The 25,912-nt window shown below is 39.9% G+C and overlaps 1 protein-coding gene and 1 non-coding gene across 5 annotated transcripts; both read right to left on the bottom strand.

Moving 5' to 3' along the window:
• Positions 1 to 284: 284 nt before the first annotated feature.
• On the bottom strand, positions 285 to 13,376 carry TIPIN (TIMELESS interacting protein). Of its 4 annotated transcripts, none has more exons than XM_036438288.2 (8): positions 13,230 to 13,376; positions 9,716 to 9,853; positions 9,518 to 9,596; positions 7,461 to 7,536; positions 5,562 to 5,684; positions 5,272 to 5,335; positions 3,800 to 4,006; positions 285 to 672 (listed from the first exon to the last, which is right to left on the bottom strand). In XM_036438288.2, exons 2-8 carry the CDS (start codon positions 9,843 to 9,845, stop codon positions 479 to 481), a joined length of 873 nt encoding a protein of 290 aa, XP_036294181.2. In that variant the 5' UTR covers positions 9,846 to 9,853; positions 13,230 to 13,376; the 3' UTR covers positions 285 to 478. The 4 variants fall into 4 exon arrangements, with proteins under 4 accessions (XP_036294181.2, XP_045437332.1, XP_045437329.1 ...); XM_045581376.1 differs by lacking the exon at positions 13,230 to 13,376 and adding an exon at positions 13,042 to 13,177; XM_045581373.1 differs by lacking the exon at positions 13,230 to 13,376 and adding an exon at positions 10,384 to 11,073.
• On the bottom strand, positions 4,528 to 4,660 carry LOC118710741. The gene has a single exon (XR_004985510.1). It is a non-coding gene; the product is annotated as a small Cajal body-specific RNA 14 (non-coding RNA).
• Positions 13,377 to 25,912: the final 12,536 nt, after the last annotated feature.

Genomic DNA, 25,912 nt, shown 5'->3' with positions numbered 1-25,912 from the left:
TTAAAAAAAAAAGTTCCATCATTTTGACATATGTACGTATGTGCTTATGTTTTTTATTATTTATTTACCACAAGTAAAGGTCAGGAATTGTTTTTTTAAATTATTTTTACTGTTTCACTTCATTACTGCTATGTATGTGCTCCATGTGAGTAATGAAGATGCCTATGTAGGTGGTTCCAACTTACAGCGAAAATCGCATTACGCTGCGCTGTAAGAATGGATCTCCAGCGTAACCCGAGGACCTACTGTACAACACTAAAGAAAATAAACAGACTTAACTAAAGTTAATAAGAAGCAAGTATAATTATAAATACCAGATTTTAAACAGGAATCTGTAAAGGTTTTACTACATAAGGATTTCACTCAGAGTAGACAAAATATGTAGTAATCTCAAACTTTGAGGATACCAAATTAATTTCCTCTTAGTTGAGGCCTATTCAATCTCAATAGCTTTTCAGAATGAAGCATAAAGTTAATACTATACATTTAAAAGGATTGGTCCAGTTGTTTTCTCTATTTTTAATTCCTCCTCTTCATTTACAGTATTGGCAACAGCATCATTATGTGGATTATCTAGAATGTCTTCATTAAGTTCATCTGACTTCTTGTTTTGATCCTCACCCGTATTAACATCTTCAACTGCCTGTGCCCTGGACGTGTTTATTAACAAGTCTGAAAGAGAAATCATTGTTAAACATTACTTAAACACCTCACCCAATCTTACCTAACACAAATTTCTTCACAAGCTTAGATCAATAGAAATTATGTCTGTGATATCATGTTAATTATGGTTACCTCCAAATAAAGCCATTTTTTTTTTAAAGCCATTTTTACATATGTATAAAGCCCATTCAAAAATACAAGAGGTCTTGACCCTGGCAGGGTGGCTCAGTTGGCTAGAGCATCTTCCTGTTGCACCAATGTTGTTGTAATTCTATTACCAAGGTTACTACCCCTGCACATACAAGGAACAATCGATGAATGCATAAGAAAATGGAACAACAAATCAATCTTTCTTTCTCTTCCCCTTCCTTTCTCTAAAATCAATAAAAAAATTTTAAAAATTTAATGTGAGAGGTCTTAAAATGCAATTGTTCTCATTCAAAATCACAACTACTAGACAAGTTTTAAAAGTTCAAATGCTCTTAACAGCTGTATGTCAAAGTGACATATAGTAAAAAAAATTTCAGGTACTTATATCTATATAGGAAATTTTTAAAGTCATATGTTATAAATAGAAAATAAGACTTAAAATGCTTATTGATAATCAGAGCAAGGAAGACACTGCTATCAACAATAGTTTTATCTTCAAGTAATTTTTCTTTTTTTTCTTTTTTTAAGGATTATTGTATCTTTTATTTTTTTTTTTAATATATTTTATTGATTTTGTACAGAGAGGAAGGTAGAGGGATAGAGAGTTAGAAACATCGATGAGAGAGTCATCGATCAGCTGCCTCTTGCACACCCCCTACTGGGGATATGCCCACAACCAAGGTACATGCCCTTGACCGGAATCAAACCGGGGACCCTTCAGTCCCCAAGCCAACGCTCTATCCATGAGCCAAACTGGTCTCGGCATCAAGTAATTTTTCACATGGAAATAAAACATCCATTTGTAAATTTAAAATTTTAAATTCACTTTAATTATAAAAAATCATGATAATGTAGTCACAATACTTCTCATTTGAGAATTTTATTATCTTGGGTGAACCTTGTTTTATGACATGATAATCTTCACTACTTACTATTGTATAATTCTTACTTTCCTATTTCAAAAGGAAAAACTAGATTGGAAATAGAGAATGACATGCCATCCTGCTTCATTCAAAGCCAATTTGCAATTTTATTTATCTACCTATTTTAATTGATTTGAGAAAAACTGACTGTTGTTTCACTATTTATGCATTCATTGGTTAATTTATATATATATATTTTATTGATTTTTTTACAGAGAGGAAGGGAGAGAGATAGAGAGCTAGAAACATCGATGAGAGAGAAACATCGATCAGCTGCCTCTTGCACACCCCCTACCGGGGATGTGCCTGCAACCAATGTACATGCCCTTGACCGGAACCGAACCTGGGACCGTTCAGTCCGCAGACCGACGCTCCACCACTGAGCCAAACCGGTTTAGGCCATTGGTTAATTCTTATATGTGCCCTGATTGGGGATCAAACCCACAACTTTGGCATATGGGGTTGATGCTCAAACAACTGAGCTACCTGGCCAAGGCTGCAGTTATTTCTAAATACAGATTTGTTTTTGTTAATTCTCACCTGAGGATATTTTTTCCATTGATTTTTACAGAAAGTGGAAGAGAGGAAGTGAGGGAGGCAGAGAAAGAAACAGAGCGAGAAACCGACCAGCTGTCTTCCCATGTGCCCCAACAGAGGCCTGGGACCGAACCTGCAACCAGGTACTTACCCTTGAGCTGGAATCAAACCCAAGACCCTTCAGTGCACAGGCAAACATGCAACTATTGAGCCATACATACCAGCCAGGGCTTAAATACAATTTTAACAAACATGGCTGTCTAGTTTCTAAAACCACAGTCTGTTTTTTAAAAAAAGCACATTTTGGCCTGGATGGTGTAGCTCAGTTGGTTGGGTGTCATCCCATGCACTAAAAAGTTGCAGATTCAATTCCCAGTCAGTCATAGGCCCACGTAGGGAGCATGCAGGAGACAGCTGATAGAGTTTCTGCTCTCACATCAATGTTTCTCTTTCTCCTCCCTTCTTCTCTCCTTAAAAATCAATAAAAAAAATTTTTTAAATTAAAACAGCTCATTTTATGGCAGGTTTTCTAGAGAGAAGGGAATGTAACAGGTAATCAAACTGAAAGCTCACAAGTGACACAATGAAAAAAAAAAAAAGAACATTTTAGGACCCAGCTGGCATGGCTCAGTGGGTATCAACCTATGAACCAAGAGATCATGGTTCAATTCCTGGTCAGGGCACATGCCCGAATTACGGGCTCGATTTCCAGTGAGGGGTGTGCAGGAGGTAGCCAATCAATAATTTTCTTTCATCATTGATGTTTCTCTCTCTCTCTCTTACTCTCTGAAATCAATTAAAAAATATATATATTTTTTAATTTTAGAACCACTTTATTCATGCCATAGCAAATGGCTCTATAATCCTCACTGGTTGCAAAAAGCATTTTATATGTTTAGGAAAAGTACCATAATAATTAATGTTCATAATTATGATCCTAAAGATAAAATTATGTTACATGCTTTAAGGAGTCAGGGAAGAGTGTTTTTAAAAGACTCAGAATCAGCCGAAACCGGTTTGGCTCAGTGGTAGAGCGTCGGTCTGCGGACTGAAAGGTCCCGGGTTCGATTCCGGTTAGGGGCATGTACGTTGGTTGCGGACACATCCCCGATAGGGGGTGTGCAAGAGGCAGCTGGTCGGTGTTTCTCTCTCATCGACGTTTCTAGCTCTCTAGCTCTCTCCCTTCCTTTCTGAAAAAATCAATAAAATATATTAAAAAAAAAAAAAAGACTCAGAATCAATTTTAAATGCTTAAAATAACTTTTTAAGAAGTATTTAACTATTCAGAAAATCAACTTAGACATTTATTTTTTGGAGATTCCAAATAGGTAACACACACACACACACACACACACACACACACACACACACACTGTCCTTTTCTCTCAATTGTACATAAACTTAATATACTATATCATTTTTCTATTTCTAGAGGTATTTTATTTTGGAAGATAGTAGAGAAGTTAAGTTTCTAACATGCCCTTGCTATATTAATGGTAACACATAAAAACCAGCATAACATTTACCATTTTCTAAGGACTGACTATTACTCAGTAGCTTTGCCTGTCTTCTTTCCAAGGCCAGCTGTTTATTTCTCTGAATTCTTTGTTGCTGCTCTTCAGTTAGGCTTCTACTTGATTCAGAAGCAAACGTCACATTTTCAGATGAGTTTGTCAAAAATGGATCTAATTCAGTAGCAGTTACATCATGGTCATTATTTTCCCCTACTTCATCTGCAGTAGGAAAAAACAAACAGTGAGTATATCTCTAGTAATAAACTAGCTAGAAAAAGAGCTTATATAGCTATTAATTTAAAACCAGTTTAAAGTGACAAGGTACAGACCAGAGGAAACAATTGGTGAGGCATGAAAATGTTACAAACATTATTTGATTCAAACAAGTAAAAGGAATATTTGTAAATCACTTTAAAGAGGCATTTTAAGTCAAATGAAAACACTAATTTAAAAATATATTGGGGGGGTGGTCAATGGTAAAATATGTACACATATAATAATTTAATAAAATAATAATAAAAATATATATACATTGGGAGAAATCAAGATGGCGGCATAGGTAAACACCTGAACTTGCTGCCTTGCACAACCACTTCAAAACTACAATTAAAAGACAAAACGGACATCATCCAGAACCACAATCTTTCACTTTTAAAAGTAATTTATAAATAACTTTGGGGAATTCTATAATGAGCCTATATTTTACACCACATATATTAAAAGATTAAAAAGCAAACAAACATGTATGGAGCCATCGCACAGAAAATCTGATAACTATACAGACTCTGTCGGCAGGAACCATGTTTTGATGTGTGTGACTACCTATGGTTGCACTGTACAGCCAACAATGCAATCAATACCAGGAACAGTCACATACGTCTTACTCAAGTCCTATACCCAGGATCTGTACTCTTTTTTTGTTTTTATTGATTTCAGAGAGAGAAAAGAAGAGGGAGAGAGGGACAGAAACATCAATCATTGATCTGCTGCCTCTTGCAACCTGGGCATGTTTTCGGACTAGGAATCAAACTACGACCTCCTGGCTCATAGGTCAACGCTCAACCACCAAACCACACCAGCTAGGCCAGGATCTGCACTCTTAAGTGAAATATAAACTATTTCATCATCAAATGATTCTGCCTAATTTCCAAGAGCCACTTTTTTTAATGATGTACATGTATTTTGTCATATATTTTTACTAATAATCACTACAAAGGATCAGTGGATCACCATCAGATTTCTTAAAAAGCTCATGTTCTATGGCTAAATACATTTTTACATCTCTTAATAGTATTGCAGCCATTCCTTTAAAGAAACAAATATACACAACATTCTAAATCTACCAAAGCATTTAAACTCATTAATATTTACTGTAATTATATACTCAACATAGACTAAGAGCCCAGGCCTATAAAACTGACCACCCAACAAAACCCATTTCTAAAAGAAAAATTGTTATAAAGTAGACAAGCCTTTATTCTTACCATTATTGCTAATAAAATCTTCATGTAAAATAGGGAGATCAAGTCGAATTCGTTTTAAACAGGTCTGAAAATAGACATTTTTACATTTTTATTAATAACATTTGGAGGAAAATGGTCATTTTTCCATTCTGAGATTCAAAAAAGATGTTCTTTAAATAACTAATTTTCCTTCTCTCTACCAAGACAGATTTAAAAATTAAGACCCCAAACAGCTACTCAGCCTTAACTAAATCTTACCTCATACTATTAATACTGTCAATGAAACTCATAGTAATAATCTCAATACATACCTGAACTTCCTTTTTATTTCCCAGGTATTCAACTCTGTCAATAAAATCTTCAAACTGCAGTTTAGGGAATAGCCTATGTGCCCAATGCTCCATGTGTCTGATTAGTGTCTTCAAGTCTTCAGCCTGGCATGTAAAAAAAAAAATGCTAAATAGAAAACTCTTTCTCAGAACTGACCTTGTCAGCAGATTTTAGAATTGAATAGTAATGCCAAAGTCACTGGTGTCATTTTACATTTATAAGGTGAAGAAACTCTAAAAAGAAAAATATTTATTAAGGGCTTAGAGGATTGCAGTCTAAAAGAGCACTGGATACAAATTTTTTTTTAATCAGAGGCCCTAGCTGTTTTGGCTCAGTGGATAGAGCGTCTGCCTGGGAATTGAAAAGTCCCAGGTTCGATTCCAGTCAAGGGCACATGCCCGGGTTGTGGGCTTGATTCCCCAGTGGGAGACTTGCAGGAGGCAGCCAATTAATGATTCTCTCTCATCATGGATATTTCTATCTCTCTCTCTCCCTCTTCCTTCCTCTCTGAAATCAATAAAAATATATATATTTTTAAGTTTAATACAAGTTAAAATCACATGTGGTTTTGCAGGATAGTAAAGTAACGCTAAAAATAAGCTTTACTAAAATATATCAAGATATCTTTTAGGAATAACTAAACAAGTGGTTGGTCCCCTAAATCATATAGAAAAGAAAGCATTGAGAATTCAGCATTGTGAAAATACATTCAGAAATCTCAAGAGCAAAGTCCTGAAGACCAGCAAGAACAGTTTAAACATTCTCAGACCAGAATACCTATGTTTGAAATTTCAATGTAACATTAAAATTTTTCAAATTAAATGAAATACAAAACCTTTTGTTGTTATCCTCACTGAAGGTATTTTTTCCATTGATTTTTAGAGATAATAAAAGGAGGGAGAAAGAGGGAGAGAGAAACATCAATTGGTTGCCTTGTGTGGCCAGAGGATTGAACCTACAACCTATACATGTGCCCTTGCCAAGAATTAAACCCATGGCCCTTCAGTGTGCGGGCCAATGCTCTAACTCCTGAGCCACTTGGCCAGGGAGACAGTTCTTAAATGTCTCCATTTTCCAACAAAACTTGACTGATGCCTATTAGAAACCAGGCATGGTGCCGTGTCTTAGGAACACCTCAGTGATCAAAAAGGTAAAGTCCTTGCTCTCATAAAGCTTAAAACCACTCTCTGAAATAGACAAAGTAAATTTTGAGGAATAAAATTTACTTTGTCTACTTCAAAGAATGGTTTTAAGCTATTCCTCAAAATTATAAAGTACAAAGTAAGGCTTACTGACTCATATATGATTTTACTGAAGTCCTACGGTGGCAAAACCAAGACATGTTTTCTGATTCTTCTAACAGTTCCCTTTCTACATCATAGTTTCTCAAAAGATACAATGATGAGTGATTAAATCCGTGAAACATTTTAAGATTCCTGACAACATGATAACAGACCCAGTTTTATAGAGTCAGTCAACCCTATAATATAAATGGGTTCTGCATACATGGATTCCACCAACTGTGAATTGAAAATATTCAGGGAAAACAAATGTTACGCTGTTGCTGACATGTGCTATGTACTTAGGCCTATGATGGTTGCTGCATCTGTATTGAACATGTACAGATACTTTTTCTTGTCTAAACAATGAAATAAGACAACTATTTACTTAACATTTACATTCTGTTAGGCATTATAAGTAACCTAGAGATAATTTAAAGTACGATATATGCAATTCCATATGAAATTTTATATAAGGGACTTGAGGAGCATCTGTGGATTCCAGCATCCAGAGATCCTGGAACCAATCCACCACAGGTACTGAGGGATAACTATATTTTAAAAAACAAAGATCTAAAATAAAAACCAGACATTTCTTACCTCATGACCTTTACCTTTAAATTTTGTCTTATCAAACACATGTCTTAATGCTGGAAGCCCTCTCTCTGAAATCAATCTGTGAATAGAAATATGTTTTTAAATTCCAAATTTTCTATAACTATCAAGGCCAAATCAAGACCGTAAGAAGAAAAGATATATAATAAAAGCCTAAGTGACTGTTACCGCAAAACGACCAAAACAACTAGTCGCTATGATGCACACTGATCACGGGGGGGGGGGGGGGGGTTAAGATGCTCAATGCAGGAGCTGCCCCTGGTGGTCAGTGGGCTGCCACAGGGGGAGCACATCTCAGCCAGCAGCCAGGTGCTTTTCCCACCTTTGTGGCAGCACTAAGGAGAAGCAAGCCGAGCAGTAAGGAGCAGCAAACAGGTGGGCAATAAGAAGCGAGGTGTCCTGGGCCCTTCCTTCCCCCCACCCCGCCCAGTGCACGAATTTCATGCACCAGGCCTCTAATACTATCTAGTAAGAGTAATATGCAAATTGACCGTACCTCTGCTACACCCACAAGCCACACCCACCAGCCAACCAGGAGCGAATATACAAATTAACCAAACCAAGATGGCTGCAGCCACCGAAAGAGCTGGAGGCTTGGGTTGCCCTCGGCAATGGAGGAAGCCAAGCTTTCCACTTGCCCTGGCAGGCCCAGGCCTCCACTCTAGGCTACAAAATTTCAATTATAGAAGAGAAATAAATCCCAACAAAAATGGCTGCAGACACAGAGCAAGCAGGAGGCTTGGCTCCGCTCAAGGATACAAAGTTTCAATTATAGAAGATAAATAAATCCCAGATACCAGTGCCTCCACTTGGGTTGGGGGGGGGGGCGCATGACCAGCCTGCAAACCACCACAGGCCCCTCACCCAGGCCGACCCATGCCCCAAAGAAACCCTGCCCTGATCTGGGACACACTTCAAGGCAAACCAGCCGGCCCCCACCCGTGCACCAGGCCTCTATCCTACCTAATCCTACCTAGTAAAAAGATAATATGCAAATTGACCATCATTCCCAAACATAAGATGGCTGCCACAAGTTGGCCAGCAGGGAAGGGCAGTTGGGAGGGACCAGGTCTGCAAAGGAGGGCAGTTGTGGGTGATCAGGTCAGCAGGGGAGGACAGCTGGGAGGGACCAGGCCTGCAAGGAAGGGCAATTGGGGGCAATCAAGCCTGCAGGGGAGGGCAGATGGAAGGGACCAGGCTGGCAGACAAGGGAAGTTGGGGGTGACCGGGCCTGCAGGGAAGGGAAGTTTAGAGGGACTCAAGCATGCAGGGGACAGCAGTTGGGGGGAGGGAGTAACCTGGCCTACAGGGGAGGACAGTTAAGGGTGACCAGGCCTGCAGGGGAGGACAGTTAAGGGCAAACAGTCTGGCAGGGGAGCAATTAGGCACCAATCAGGCTGGCAGGGCAGAGGTTAGGGAGTGATCAGGCTGGCAGGCAGAAGTGGTTAGGGGCAATCAGGAAGGCAGGCAGGCGAGCAGTTGGGAGCCAGCAGTCCTGGATCGTGAGAGATGTCCGACTGCCCGTTTAGGCCCCATCCTACCTGGATCGTGGCTAAACGGGCAGTCAGGCATCCTTCGAGGGGTCCCAGATTGGAGAGGGTGCAGGCTGGGCTAAGAGACACCCCGCCCCTGCACGAATTTTGTGCACCGGGCCTCTAGTATCTTTATAACTATCTGATTTTCAAATCATCCCAACCAATAGATTATAACATAAGGAAGAAAAAAGATACTGTACTAAAAAAAAAAAAAAAAAAAAAAAAAAAAAAAAAAAAAAAGGTAAGCCCTAACTGGTTTGGCTCAGTGGATAGAGTGTCGGCCTGCTGACTGAAGGGTCCCAAGTTCAAATCTGGTCAAGGGCATGTACCTTGGTTGCAGGCACATTCCCAGTAGGAGGTGTGCAAGAGGCAGCTGATCAATGTTTCTTTCTTATCAATGTTTCTAACTCTCTATCCCTCTCCCTTCCTCTTTATAAGAAAATCAATAAAATATATGTATTTTTAAAAAAAAAATACAAATGTTTAAGGGAATAATAGTACATATACCTCTGAGCATCAAGCTTTGGTATATTCCTTTTAACTGTTCTCCTTGGAGGTACAGGAACAGGTGCTCCTCTTCCTGACTCTGGTGAAATATACCAAAACTTAATATTACTTAAGTAATTTAAGCCTCACTAATAAAATGTGTCATTTCTAAGCTGATAAATGAACATAAGACATTTTTTTTTAGAACTCCATACATACCATCATCAGGTTCAGCTCCTTCATCATCTCTCTCTGGAGAAGCTGGAGGTGGGAAAGGAGGGAAAGTTTCATCTTCTTCATGCTCATAATCTGGTAGGTCCATCAAACCATTCTCCTGTGGTTCCAGCATCTTTTCCTCTGGGGGGGAAAGGGGGGAAGTAAACATGTTTATTTGTCCAACCAGTCTTCCTATTACAGTTAGGATCCACCTGCAGCCAAATACACCATATTTCAAACTCAGACATGATGAAAAGTGGAAATGATAATTTCAGAAAAAAGAACTGAGTTAGAAATCAGAAGAACCGAGTTCTAAACACTAATAACACTAATATTTTTGAACAAATCATTTTAACTCAATTGTTGAGTTTCATCTATCATAAAATGATCTGGACTTTTCAGAGGGTTTCAAACTATGATCCAAATAGTGTGAAATATGCAGAAGACAGGTACCTCAACTGCCACTTCAACCAGAACAGCTTATAACAAAAATCTGTTTATATATTAATCTTCTAGGTAAGGTTCCTTTGAAGAAAAGGAAATAATCCTCAGGTTGATAACTTGAAAGAATGTTTTTATACTATCTTACTCAACGTCTCAGCAACATCTGAAACTTTTGATCAGTTCCTTTTTTGCACAAGTGTTTTTGACTTTTGAAACATAGTACTCACCTCTTTTCTCCCTTTCTGGACACTCCTCCTAGATCCTCTTTGAAGATGCATCTTTCTCTATCCTAGTCAATAAGTATCCATAACTCCATCCTAGGCCCTCTTAACTCACTTGTACACATGGCATTATAGATAACTTACTATTTCTTTATTTCCATCCCAGGCATCAAATCTGAGCTCCAGATCCCTATTTTTCATTTTACAGCTCTTAAATTCCTCAGTGGTACCTGTAACTCATCATGTACAAAAGTGAATTTCTAATTTTCCCAGTTCACTGCATAACATCTATCCAGCTAGGCAAGTCAGAAAATTACAAGTCACCCCTGACACTTCCTTCCGCTATCATACATATCCTATCCATTTTACCTCCTAAATATCTCTTCAATTGTCCATTTCTCCCTATCACCACAATCACATCATAACATTTCTACTTGGATTACTCCATTCCTCCTATCCAATTTTGACTTTTCCAATCCATTCTCCATATTACAGCTAAGTTTAACCTATGGAAATATAAAGCTGATCACTTTATCACGTGGCTTAAATATTTCAATGGCTTTCTTCTTTCTTAGGATAAAGATAAAACTCAGGCTCTGCATGTTTTGGCACCTTCCTATTTCTCCAACTTTACACCAACTCTTCATGCTCTTTTCTCTCAGTTCTTTTAAACAGCCATATCCCTCAGGACTCCAGACTTTTTTTTTTTTTTTTTAATATATATTTATTGATTTCAGAGAGGGAAAGGGAGAGAGGGATAGAAACATCAATGATGAGAATCATTGATCGGCTGCCTCCTGCACACCCTCTACTGGGGACCAAGCCTGCAACCTGGGCATGTGCCCTTGATGGAATCGAACCTGGGACTCTTCAGTTCACAGGCTGACACTCTATTCAATGAGCCAAACCAGCTAGGGCAGGCCTCTAGACTTTTGCAAAGGACATTTCCTATCTTTAAGGCCTTCCTTGAGTCCTAATCTCTTTCACATCTCTACTACCGTGTTTCCCTGAAAATAAGACATCCTCTGAAAATAAGACTTAGGGCATGGAAAGATAAAACATCCCCTGAAAATAAGACCTAGCGCAACTTTGGGAGAAAAAATTAATATAAGACACTGTCTTATTTTCGGGCAAAGAGGGTATCACCTCCACAAAAAAGCCTGTCCCAATTTCCCTAAACTAAATCCTCCTATAATAAGCATTCAAAGTATCAGGTACAAGTTCCATAGCACTAACCCTGTTTCAATACTAGGTTCTATTTGTGTGATTATTTTATTAAAGTTGTCTTTCATACCAGACTGTAGCTCTAAAAGGGCAAGACAGATAGGTTTCTTTGTGCTTCACCACTGCATCCCCAAAGCTGGTATACAGCAGATGCTCAATATATATTTGCTGAATGAGGGAATGAAGAAAAGAATTCCACAGCTTCCCCCAAATCTGTAAAACTACTGGAGCTAGATGATCTCTAAATCTCTCCCATTCTAAATTTCCATGACCATCTATAATAATAATATGCTAATTAGACCAAAGCAGGGGGCTGTGAGGGAAGCCCAGGTTACAGGTGCCAGAAGTCAGTCAGGGGAAGGAAGGCCTACTCTTGCACAAATTTCATGCATTAGGTCTCTAGTAATATATAAAAACAAAATATAATAAACTCTTGTTGATGACCCACTGTATCTACAAGTAAGGGTCAAAGAACCAAAGATTTTCAAAATTGGAAGAAAGGCTGTCAGAGACCATAACCTCTGAAGTAGCTGCAATAAGTATATTTAGCCCCATCGTAGTTAAGCCCTCTAGGAAGAAATGGGGTTCACACCTTCTAGGCAGACCCGGAGGTCTGAGGTTGATGACGGGACACAAACTATATGAAGTGTGGCAAGCCAGACATAAGGAACTGGCCAAGCATGGGGTGGGGCTGGTCATTAAACTGATATTTCGTTTCTTTTTTTAAATTTAGTTTTATATTTTTATACCTTTCACTTATTGATAACTTTTGCATTGTCTCTTCACTGTCTCCTTTTTAGACATGGATGAAATTCTCTTAACTCCTCCTCCAGTCCTCAAATTCCCAGAGGGAACCTAACCAAGAAATGTAATGTTCAAACTATACAGTTTGCCGAAACCGGTTTGGCTCAGTGGATAGAGCATCGGCCTGCGGACTCAAAGGTCCCAGGTTCGATTCCGGTCAAGGGCAGTTACCTTGGTTGCGGGCACATCCTCAGTGGGGGGTGTGCAGGAGGCAGCTGATTGATGTCTCTTTCATTGATGTTTCTAACTCTATCCCTCTCCCTTCCTCTCCGTAAAAAAAATCAATAAAATATATACTTTTTAAAAACTATACAGTTCGTTCCCTAACCCTTTAGGTGTCCAATGGCCAACTTTTTCCGAGTTATCAAAACACAAGCCCCTCTAGCAAGATAAGTTTTTCCCTCTTTGCTATCCATCCCTGAAAACACACATTTCCCCTCCCCTCCATTCCCCCTCCACCCCACCCCAGCCCCGTCTCGTCTCTCACTTCATTCATTCCAGTCACGATGCCTTCCCTGTTTAGAGGCCCGTGGACGGAAGCTGGCCAAGTAAAGTTGTTTCTGATGCTCGTCCCCTCCCGCTAAAAGGCTAGGTCTAGTGAGAGGCGGCCCCCAGACATAAAGGAAATGTGCACACCCCTGTCCCGCCGGTCTCCTCGCCGCACAGGTCGCGCCGGGTCAGGCCCCTCTTGCTCTGTAGTCCACCTCAGCCCTGTAATCCACCTCCTCACTCCCTGCGTGCTGCTCCCCGCACCCGACCCTTCCGCCCGGACCCCGCGGCCGCTTGTCCCCTGAGGGACTCCACTCCCGCCAGCCCGCTCTCACCTCACGCGGACGCAGCACCCGGAGCGGGGCGGCCAGCAAACCGCGCTTCTCGCGAGACTCTAAGGTACCGCCGCCGCGAAAAGAGCCTTCGGCGTTTGGCGCCAAATCTGCGCGCGGCGCGGCGCGGCGCGGCGCGAACGTGGCTGAAAGACCCGCCCACCCAGGTCCCGCCCACCACGTCTCACCCCGCCCCCGGGTCCCGCCCACCCACATCCCACCCCGCCCCCCGGGTCCCGCCCACCCACATCCCACCCCGCCCTGCCCGGGTCCCGCCCATCCCACTGCCCCCCTCCCCACAGCTTCCTCCTTCCCGAATTCCTCAGAGAGGTTAAACCTCCCTGTTTGCGTAAACTTCGCCTTTGCTACGCTCGAGGCATTTTAGACTTTGGAAACAGGTCTCGGTTTCTCAGAAAACCGGATCGTGGGTGAAGTAGAAAGGGTAGAGGCAAACAGTGTGGTGATAAACTACCGATTCTCCATAGTTAACAGTATCTTGAACATGGAGTTTTATGCATCGCTTATTGAATAATGAGCTGAGATGAAAGAGGCGATGAAGAGTTCGTGGTAGGAGTGTAGACAACAAGAAGAATGTCTAATATTTGTTACCCTTAATGTGTTTGTTTTTTAAGTGAGTCCAAATATATTCCTATTTGTTTCTAGGTACATGTGCGCACTGGCACACAAAACTGGGGGGGAAATAAATACATAACACCTGTCGGATGGGAACTGGGCATATGGGACAGGGTGAGATGGGGACTTAGCTCTGTACTCTTTTTAAACATATAAAAGTATTAACTATTAAAAAAAACTAAAAAAAAAAAGTTATCTGCAGTAAATATAGGATCAAGATTTGACAAACCAACAACATGAGAAGTGCTCCCAACATTATTCTGTCTTTCTGTAGCTTGAAATATTTTATTAAAATTATAAAAGAATAAATCAAGTGTGTGAAATAATAAGATAAAATAAATTGTAAGTGTTAAGGTCGCCTGAGGAGGAACTCGATGCAAAAGGAGTAAAGAATTATGAATTTATGAGCTCATCTGGAAAACCAGATAGGTTGAGCCCCAAAATGATCCCAGTACCCAGGAATGGGGAGTCAGAGGTTTTAAAGGATTCTAGACAGACTTTTTTTTCTCTGGGCAAGTCCTGAGGGGAAAGATAAAGGTCTTAGCAAATGGAATGTGGTCTTAGCAAGAGGAATATGTTCTAAGCAAAAGGGAATGTCGATTGTGAAGTGGTATAAAGGTCAGTCCCAGGGGAGGGGATGTTGACTTAATTATTTGATCAGACCTAACAGTAAGCTCTATCTAAAACTATGTGTGTACATATGTATATATACCACATTTTTCTTAGTTTTATGGTTTATTTCTATACATGCAAGATAATATGCAGCAATTAACTAAATTTACACTAATTTAACAGGAAATATGTCTCAAGAGTCTGAATAACTGAGGCAAGAGGCACTCTTCTAATTATCTAAATAACCTAAATTCTCTACTTTATGTCTAATAAAGTAAATACAAAAGCACTTTGAAAAATTAAAAAGTTATATACCACCTTTCATTCCCTACCAAAAAATAAATAAAAGAAAGCCTAGGGCAGAAGCTCTGAGGGTTTGAATCTCAATTCCATCATTTAATACTTAATGACTTTTGACTATGCTTCAGTTTCCTCATTATTAATAATAGTACCTATTTTGTAAGGTTATAAGGATGATTAAATTACAGTACTTAATAAATGTTACCTATTATTATCCATATAATTTTTTTAAATATCTGACCCTTTCAGAAACTGTAAGTACTTTGGTAAGTAATTGTTTGTGGGCCCATGTGAATATAACTACCACAGTTGGAAGGTGTTGACATATTATTGTCAAAGGATAATAATTGTTTATTTTTTCATATGTGAGGAATACTAGAAATATATTTTTCTTAACAATTTCATCAGAGATATAAAAGATAGCTTTCTCATAGACCATATCATTAAAACTTTTAAAACAATTTAATATTGCCCAGCCGGTGTGCCTCACTGGTTGAGTATCGACTTATAAACCAGGAGTTCACGATTCAATTCCTGGTTAGGACACATGCTCGATTGGGGACTTGATCCCCAGTAGGGGGCGTGCAGGAGGCAGTTGATCAATGATTCATCATTGTTTCTATCTCTCCCTCTCCCTTCCTCTCTGAATAAATAAAAATATATTTTTAAAAAACAATTTAATATTTTAAAAAATGAAGAGTGTTAGTGAAAGTAAACTATTAAAGACCAAAAATTGAGTATGAAGTGTAAGTTACTCTGGCAAGCAGAAAACCTAGTCCAGAGATGAGGTTTGAAAGAGGAGAAATGGGCTAAATCTTTTTTTTATTTATTTATTTATTTTTATTTTTTAAATATATTTTATTGATTTTTCACAGAGAGGAAGAGAGAGGGATAGAGAGTTAGAAACATCGATGAGAGAGAATCATCGACCAGCTGCCTCTTGCACACCCCCTACTGGGGATGTGCCTGCAACCAAGGTACATGCCCTTGACCGGAATTGAACCCGGGACCTTTCAGTCAGCAGGCCAATGATCTATCCACTGAGCCAAACAGGTGTCGGCTGGGCTAAATTTTTTAAACAAAAAGACCATCTTTATGTCTATCCCACATTTAAAAAGCAAAGTCTAGCCTGGCCAGTGTTGAGCATTGCACTTATGAACTGGATGTCATGATTCAATTCCTGGTCAGGGCACATGCCTGGGTTGCAAGCTCAATCCCCAGTTAGGAGGTGTGCAGAAGGCAGCAGATCAATGATTCTCTATCATCACTGATGTTACTATCTCTTTCTTCCTCTCCCTTCCTCTCTAAAATCTATTATATATAAATATATATATAAAAGTCTATGAGTCTTATTGATTGGCTGGGGTTATTGCTTAAGTAAGCTCTGGACTGACTGTGTACTTGAGGACTTCATCTCAAGGTTATGACATATACTTGCCCCTCCCTGCCTTATCAATGGCAGTTGGGCTCATATCACCCAGTCAGGTCTGCATCAACACTAGCAATCAAGGTGGCCAGACCAGGGATTATGAATTAGGATCTGGTTCAGCTACAAACAACAGAAAAATAAACTAAAATAACAAACAAGATCAAAAGTTTGTCTTTCCTAAGTCCACAGTTGATATGGTGCTCCATGGTGTTAGGAATCCAGTCTCCCGTCTTCTCGCTTTACCATATCAGCATTCCATTCTCAAGATTACTTCATTGTCCAAGATAACTCCTAGAGCTCCAACTACATTCCAGTCAGCAGTCAGCGGGAAGGAGGAAAGAAAAAAGCCCCACATTTTAAGAACATTTCCCAAATGTTGCGTACAGCAATTCTGCTTACATCCAGAGTGTCATCCTATGACCACACACAGCTGCAAAAGAAGTTGGTGGTCATGGTCCAGTAAAAATTCAGGGTTTGTAAAGGGATGAAAAGCTGTTGAGGGACAACTAATAGATTGCTATTGTACATATAACAAAAATAAAAACTAATATTAATTTTGAAAACCTACAATTTTGAAGGGTTTCCAAAAATAAATTTTAAGAATGTGAATAGCCCCCAGCTGGTGTGGCTCAGTGGTTGAGTGTCAACCCATGAGCCAAGTGGTCACCACTTCAATTCCTGATCAGACCATGCCTTAGTTTCAGGCTCAATCCCAAGTAAGGAGTGTACAGGAGGAAGCTGATTGATGATGTTCTGAGCTGGGGAGCCCAGCATGGGGTTTAGACTCTAGAGTTCTCAGGGACACCCCCAAAGCTGCGATATCACTCTGGATTTTAAAAAATATATCTTTATTGATTTCAGAGAAGAAGAGAGAGGGAAAGAGAGATAGAAACATCAATGATGAGAGAGAATAATTGATGGGCTGCCTCCTGTCCCCTACTGGGAATCAAGCCTGCAACCTGATACCCTTCAGTCTGCAGGCTGACACTCTATCCATTGTGCCAAACCAGCTAGGGCTCCCTCTGGATCTTAAACTGTTATCTGTGGAAGCCCATACAGGCATTTTGCACCTCCACGCTTCCTGACAGTCTCCGTGTTTTCCACTTTTCCGTCCTTAGTTATCTGGGTTCTCTTCAACTTATCTTCATTGCTATGGTCATCAATGAGGAATGTATGAGGCCAAAGGGGTAAATGATTATAAATTTATTAGATCATCTGAATACAAGATGGGATGAGCCCCCAAAATGGTGCCAGCCTCTAGAGATGGGAGTCAGAGATTTTAAAAAGCTCCTAGGCTTTTTCTGGGTAGAGAATTCTTTGGGCAGGTCTGAATCCTGGGAAAGTCCTGGGGGGAGAGATAATGGTCTTAGCAAGTGGAATGTGGTCTTAGCAAATGGAATGTGGTCTAAATTAAAAGGAATGTCCTTGTGAAGTGGCCTAACGTGTCAGATAATTCAATTATCTGATCAAACCTAACCTTCAGTTGATTATTCAGGATGGTTTTTCTGTATTTTAGTTGTAATTCCAGTTTGGTCCTGGGAGAGTGTCAGTGTTGTTTCCACTTACTAGTACTTCACTGCCCTTTTGGAATGCTAATAAATTAATTTTAAAAGACAGTATATATGAATTTTTTGTTTGTAACTATTTTTCGATCTTATTTATTTATTTTTATATATTTTATTGATTTTTACAGAGAAGAAGAGAGAGGGATAGAGAGTTAGAAACATCGATGAGAGAGAATCATCTCTCTCAGCTGCCTCTTGCACACCCCCTACTGGGGATGTGCCCGCAACCAAGGTACATGCCCTTGACCGGAATCGAACCCGGGACCTTCCAGTCTGCAGGCTGATGCTCTATCCACTGAGCCAAACCAGTCCCGGCTCAAATTGGAGTTTCTATATTACTCTTTTCAACCCTCTGTGAGTCTTACTTATTCTCTAAACATGGTGACCTCGCTGTTTTTCAACCATGGTTGTACTTGATAATCTGTATATATAAAAGCCTAAGCGACCAAAAAACAAAAGGACCAAATGACCGGTTGACTGGTCACTATGACATGCACTGACCACCAGAGGACAGATGCTCAATGCAGGAGCTGCCTCCTGGTGATCAGTGCACTCCCATAGCCAAACCCTGAGGCCAGTCAATCTCCCATGGTCTCTTCCCTGGCCAGCCAGCCGTCATGGCCCTGATTGGGACTGGGTGGGCCCGATGGTCCCAATCGCTGGCCAGGCTGAAGGACCCCTCCCATGCACAAATTCGTGCCCCAGACCTCTACTCTTCTATAAAAATATAGGTGCCTCCCCAGCTGGTGTGGCTTAATGGTTGAGCATTGACCCTTGCACGAATAGGTCACTAGTTCGATTCCCAGTCAGGTCACATGCCTGGGTTGCGGGCTTGATCTCCAACAAGGGGTGTGCACGAGGCAGCCCATTAATGTTGATGCATTGATATCTCTATCGCTCCCTCTCTTTTCCTCTCTCAAATCAATGAAAACTTATTACACACAAACACACACACACACACACACACACACACACACACACACATATGTGTATGTAAGGAACCCACTGTTTTCTCTACTAGACCAAAATCTCCAGAGTTCTAAACTGGGAAATAATCATCCAGAAGATCCATAGCTTTAGATGAATATTTTTCTTGGGGAAAGAGGGCTGGATTGAAAAAGAAGCTTGTAGCATACATTTAAGATACAAAAGAAATTACTTTGGGAGATCAGTTTTATGATCAAATGCCAATGCTAACAATAAGGAGCAATAACTACTCCATTTACAACATTTCATCAGCAAAATATATAAAATCAAAATGAGATAAACTTCATTTATTTTGGCCTGAAAATATGCATCAGTTTAGTGGTGTTTTTTTTTAATCTAATCTAATTTAATTTTAACTTTGAAAAAAAAAAGAGGATCCTAGTTGGCTTGGCTCAGTGGACAGAGCATCAGCCTGCAGACTGAAGGGCCCCAGGTTCGATTCCAGTCCAGGGCACATACCCAGGTGTGGGCTCAATCCCCAATAGGGAAGGTGCAGGAGGCAGCTGATCAATGATTCTCTCTCATCATTGATTTTTCTATCTCTCTCTCTTCCTCTTTGAAATCAATAAAAATATATTTTTTCAAAAAAAGAAAAGGGTTTTTATTCAACTGCTGATTACTTGCTGAGATGGAGGACTCTTTATCACAAAGTCCATATCAGCACCTCAGTATAGACAGAGGATTTTATAAGGAGGGAGAAGCAAAGCAGAACAAAGAGAACAAGGGGAGTTCTCTACGTGCAGTCCAGCACAGTCTATTCCGATAAGGATCTTAAAATTGGTCTAGTGTTTGTCATTATAGTTCTTTGTCAACCTGGTTTCAGGGTTGAAGGTAAGCAATTCCCCTAGAGCTATGGTGACTGAAGGTCAGAGTCTGTATTTTCTCAAGTTACTTTCTAGGATTCTTATACAAACATGCTGTTATCTACAAGCTACATATTAGTCAGAGTCTGCATTTTACAGAAATAACGTCAAAAAAGAATGGTGGGGTCGGGTACAATTTTCCATTGGTACACAGACGTCGGTGAATTCCTGAATTCTTGAGGTTCCCAAAAAACCTTGAGGTTCCTTCCTTGCCATCTCTCAGCAACCTTCGTTCCTTACCTAAAACATAGCCATATAAAGTCTTGCACACAGATGTTCATAGTAGCTTTATTAGAAATAGCAAAAAAAAAAAAAAAAAAAAAAAAAAAAAACCCACAAAAACAAACAAACAAACAAAAAACAACTGGAAGTGACACAAATATTCATCAAAAGGCAATAAATAAACAAATTGTGGTATAACAATAAAATGACATACTATTCAGCAATCCATAGACTAGAAATACACAACAACGTGGATGAACTTCAGTAATTATGCTGAGTGAAAGAAGCCTGGCTAAAAAAAAAAGGGCACATTAAAGAGTATATACCATGCAATCCAGTTATTTAAAATCCTAGAAAATGCAAACCATAGTGCGGGCAAGGGCCAGATGAGAGAGGAATTCTAAAGGGGTTCCGGGAAACAGCTGGGGGATGATAGGTGTGTTCATTATCTTGATTGTGGTGATGGTTTGTCCACTTATGTCCAAACTGTTCAAATTTTACAGTTTCAATGTGTGCCATCCATCATATGTAATTCTACATCAAGAAAGCTGTAAAAAAAAAAAAAAAAAAGGATTCAAAGAATAAGAAAAAATTTTTTTTTAATAGAGAAGATTCCCTAAGTAGTATTTATGCTAATTGGATTATATTTATTGATTTCCCAGGTATTGAGGGCATATAGCACAGAATTTAGTATCTGTTACTTTATAGGAATTTAAGGAATGATCACTTTCTGTCTTATTATTATTATTTTTTTTGGTATTAGAAAGCAAATATTAATAAAACAAGAAAAGTACTGTACTAGTTATTGTAAAGGGAGGAATAAAAAGGGCCGTGTGAATTAGCTGGTTATTTCATTTTATAATTGTTCTCTCCAGCAGTCTTAACCCTTCAAGGTGAAAATGTTTCTTTTTATATTTGCTTGCAAACTGGCTAAATGGCTTGAAACAAAACTAAATAATTTAATGCAAAAAGAAACCACATTTGTATTTTTAGATCACCAATGAGGGTGAAAAACTATTACAAAGAGTTTTGAGTAAAAGCCTTAGAATATTTCTTTTTTTATAACTGGAGAATATAGCGCATCATAGTTTTTTTCCAGAAACTTGCTAAGATTTTTCCTTCTCTAAAATGATACAATTCTATATTTTTATGAAGAGAAAGGTGGAATTCTTTGCTGTTAGTGAGCTCTCAGGTAGGTTGCTATGGAAAGAGACTGGGGCTTGTGAGGCTCAAGACCTAGATCCTATCAAACCTTTGCTACTAATTTATAGTGTAAACCCAACCTTTGGTGGTAACCAACATCTTCTATAAAACAGAGATCACACTGGATCATATTACTTAATTAACGTGCCTCGAGATATTGTTTTTAGAATCTGGTCAGAAGGAGAAGAAAGAGATTTACTCACTTGACAAATATTTATTGTCTATATGTGGTTCTCAGAGCCAGTGATGAAATGGGGAGCAAGATAGATGAGATCCCTCTCTTCCAACAGGGGACCAGAGAATAAATAAGTAAATAAATAAATAAGATAATGAAAGAAGAAAATAAAATAGCAACGTGACAGAATGATTAGAGGAACAATGTAGAAAGGGTGAGTAAGTGACTTTGGGGTAGAGTCCTAATGACAAGCGGCAAGCAGGCAAAGGGTTAAGCAAAGGGTTGAGTAAACAGGAAATCCAAGGGATCTGAGGTGAGAACAAGCTAGAGTGTTCAGAAGGAGGAAAGAAGGTCAGAGGCCAGCATCTGGTGAGGAGGGAAAAGCAGGATGAGGTGAGGGATGGAGGAGGCACAGCTGGAAAATTTTGAAACTTTTGATAAGAGTTTTGAAGATGGATTCACTGGGGAATTCACTGTGGAAACACAGTACATTAATGTTTGTTTTAAGGGTTTTTTTTGTTTTTTAAAGAAACCAGATTTTAAAATGTGTTTTTATTGATTTCAGAGAAGAAAGGAGAGGGAGAGAGAGAAACATCAGTGATGAGAGAGAATCACTGATCCGCTGCCTCCTGCACACCCCACACTGGGGATGGAGCCCAAAATCTGGGCACATGCCCTGATCAGGAATCAAACTATGACCTCATGGTTCGAAGGTTAATGCTCAACCACTGAGCAACACTAGCCAGGCCTAATGTTTGTTTTTTTTAAGACCCTCTAACTGCTGTATGGAGAATGGGTTATCAAGAGGGCAGCAGGAAAGTGGAGGGCTGATTAGGATTATATAATTGGGAAATAGAACTTAAAGCCAAGCCCAACTCTTATGGTTGCAGGGTCTAAGTCAAGAGAACAAATGGAATCCCAAATTCAAATGCATATATATATATATATATATATATATATATATATATATAAAATAAATTAAGTTGGAAACCATTAAATACGATATGTTCTATCCTCCAACATTGAAAAATATACTTTCATAAGAATGTGGAAGTACAGGTTGAAATGTAGATTTCTCAGCTTCCTTAGAATGCTATAATGGAACTAGGGGAGAGCTCTATCTGTTCCTTCCTCTGTTCCCCTTCTCTTCCCACTCTGCAAGGACCTTCACCCACAAGTGTGTGGAAATCCAGCTCACCAGGCAAGCTTTGTCCACACACTCTTCAAATAGGTGCTTGGTCACTTCTCTGGGCTAACGGAGTCTATGCCTAAGCGCAGTCTGTCACTTTGTCCTCGGGAGGATGGGCTGGGGAAATGGCCCCTGCAGGCCCTGGGAGCCAGTTCTGGAGTCTCAGGTGACCAGAGAATGGTCTAGAAGGAAGAGCACAGGCTCTGTGCAGACATGACCTCTTGCTCCTGTGGGCTTGTCACAATGTGGGGAGGGGTGTGGCCAGACAATGACCAGAATAGAATCTCAGAAACCACACCCCAGAACAGGGCCTCAGGTTGGATGTGGATGGCGCTGGATAGAGAGGAATCAAGGTGGTTACAGTGGGTAAAGGAGTGAAATCAATTGCTCCAGTTTGAATGTTTTGAGTTTGAGATGCCCATAACCAAGTAGCAATTCCAAAGAGGCAGTTGGCTTTGTGTGTCTGAAACTTAGGAGTAGAGGTCTAGCCAGAAGTAATAAATTGGGAGCTCATTGACATAGAGATGGTAGGGTCACCTAAGCAGAGAGTGTAGACAAAAAAGGGACCCAGTCTGACAACTAATAAATATTCACCAACAATATCTAGAAAATACTAAAAACACAAAATAAACTAGCCTTACTTGCACTTTCACCTTCTAGGAATACTGTAAACATTTTGAGATATTTCCTTTGTCTTCTCTCTCTCAATCCATCTTATATATATACTAGAGGCCTGAAGCACGAAATTCGTGCCAGAGTAGGCCTTCCTTCCCACAGCTGCCAGCACCAGCTTCCCTCTGGCACCCGAGACCAGGGCTTCCCTCACAGCTCCAGCTTTATCTGGAAGGTCATTTGGAAATAAGTCAGTCTAATTAGGGATCGGGCCTAAACCGGCAGTCGGACATCCCTCTTGCAATCTGCGACCAAAAGCTCCTAACTGCTCACCTGCCTGCCTGCCTGCCTGATTGCCCCAACTGCCCCCCCTGTAGGCCTAGTTACCTCTTACTGCCCTCCATGCTGGCCTGGTTGTCCCCAACTGCCCCCCCACCGGCCTAGTCACCTCTCACTGCCCCATTCTGCTAGCCTGGTCATCCCCAAATGCCCCCCCTGCGGGCCTGGTCGCCCCACGCAGCCTGCTGTTTGGTTGCCCCTCACTAAACCTCCTGCAGGCCTGGTTGCCCCATGCAGCCTGTTCAGTCGTTTGTGTCCATTGGCCATGCTACTGTCTGTGTCCATTGGCCATGCTCATATGGTTGATCTCTTACCTCCACCCTCTTAGGTTGGACAGTCTGTTTGATGCTTCTATGTCTTTGGTTCTATTTTTTTTTATTTTTATCAGTTTATGTTGTTCATTATATTCCAAAAATGAGTGAGATCATGTGATATTTATCTTTCTCTGACTGGCTTATTTCGCTTAGCATAATGCTTTCCAGTTCCATCCATGCTGTTGCAAATGGTAAGAATTCCTTCTTTTATTATAGCAACATAGTATTCCATTGTATAAATGTACCACAGTTTCCTAATCTACTCACCTGCTGATGGGCACTTAGACTGTTTCCAAATCTTAGCTATTGTAATTGTGCTGCTGTGAACATAGGGGTGCATATATCCTTTCTGATTGGTGTTTCTGTTTTCTTGGGATATATTCCTAGATGTGGAATTACTGGGTCAAATGGAAGTTCCATTTTTAATTTTTTTGAGGAAACTCCATACTATTTTCCACAGTGGCTGCACCAGTCTGCATTCCCACTAGCAGTGCAAGAGGGTTCCTGTTACCCTGCATCCTCGCCAACACTTGTCATTTGTTGATGGTACATACTTTTTATAAAGAAGTATAGATAATATCTTAAAGTATACATACCCAGAACTATGTGTCATTTGCAGTTCATTGTTGGAGCTGAAACTCTTTCAGGCAAATTCTCAGCTCTCTATAAGTTGACCTTGCCTCTGAACAAGAGTGAGAATGATAAAAATAAATAAATAAATAAATAATCAACAGATTTAAGATGGCTCTACATGTGTATGTCCCATATTCTCTTATCACAGCTCCCAAACCACTATACTAGTTCAAATGGTCATTCTCATTTTGAATTTCCTGCTTGTAATCTTTGCAGAGCACTTGGCAGGATAAGTGCAGGGGTTTTCCATTGATTAGAAAAAAATTTTAAAAAGACCAATGATGCCAAGCATTCAAAGGAACTTCTGGAAAAGAGATTTGTTTAATCTCACACTAGTTATGAGAATAAGGATATCCGGGATCCTGGACTGTAATTCAAAAGGAAGTCAAGACTTCCTTCTCCACAGCTGCTGTCTAGGAAGCTGGTATGTCCAAGTACATATCTCTTCTTTCAAGGGTCAAATCGAAGTACCACATCTCCTCTCTGGAATGCTGAGCCAGGGCAAGGTTCTTATCCTTACTCCTCTCCAAAAAAGATGCCCTGTTTGACATCCTGTTGGTTGAAGCCACATCCTTAGAGAGCCACTGAAATGGCAACATTCTCTCCTTGTTGAGGCATCTTTTACTGTAAATGAAGGGCAAGTGAACATTAAAAATGGCTCCCAAAATAGCCCAGTGGTGTCACTGCATTCAGAATGTCTGACATCCAGAACCGAGGAAGCGGATGCACCTCCTCTGAAGGAGGAAAGGGGTAGTGTTACCCTTCACACAGTTACTCAATAGAGACAGCTGCCAAACTCACGGGAGCTTAAAAATCTAGATAAGGGATTCCTTTGTTATTTATTTAAGCATTTAAAAAATTGGCCCTACCTTGAACAGAATGAATTACAGGCAAAGGGAGTTAATGCACCTCCTAGTATAAAACATTTAATTTAAAAAAAATCAGAGTTCTCTCATTACTAGAGATTTGGAAAATATGGTATCAGAATGAGAAAAATGTAAGTGGAATTTCTTCATGTGAAATTACTTCTCTTTACAATGACTAGACACTTTTTATTTCCAATATTCCAACTGAATTTTTGATAAAAAGAAAACAAAATGCCTTAATTTGTAAGGGACAAATATAAATTTGCCTATATAATAAAGTTCATAAATTGATAAAATCAACTGATCCTGTACTATCAATAGTGTGTATGTCTTATATTAATACCAGACTCCATAAGGTAAACAGAAGTTATCACTGAGTAGTGTATCAAGAATGGTTTTTATGATCTTTTTTCTACTTTTAATAATAAGTTGATATTTACATATATAAAAGCCTAAATGACTGTCCGACCATTCGACTGTCTGACTGGAAGTTATGACATGCACTGACCACTAGGTGACTTGGTAGCTGTAGTTCTCGGGTGCTGTACCCAGAACCGGAGAGGAGGAAGCCCGACTCTGGAGTGTGTTACTGAAGAACCACCCTCAGGTAATCCAGGACCCCTTGGGGAATGTCAGAGAGTTGGTTTTGGCCCAATCCCTGCAGGCCAGGCCAAGGAACCCCACCAGTGCACAAATCTGTGCACCTGGCCTCTTGTTAGTTATATATATGTTTAAAAACCCACA

This window comes from Pipistrellus kuhlii, unplaced genomic scaffold (assembly GCF_014108245.1).
Source record: "Pipistrellus kuhlii isolate mPipKuh1 unplaced genomic scaffold, mPipKuh1.p scaffold_m20_p_1, whole genome shotgun sequence".
Taxonomy (NCBI): Eukaryota; Metazoa; Chordata; class Mammalia; order Chiroptera; family Vespertilionidae; genus Pipistrellus; species Pipistrellus kuhlii.
Note: the sequence above shows the minus strand (reverse complement) of the source record. Positions and strands in the feature narration are given on the sequence as shown.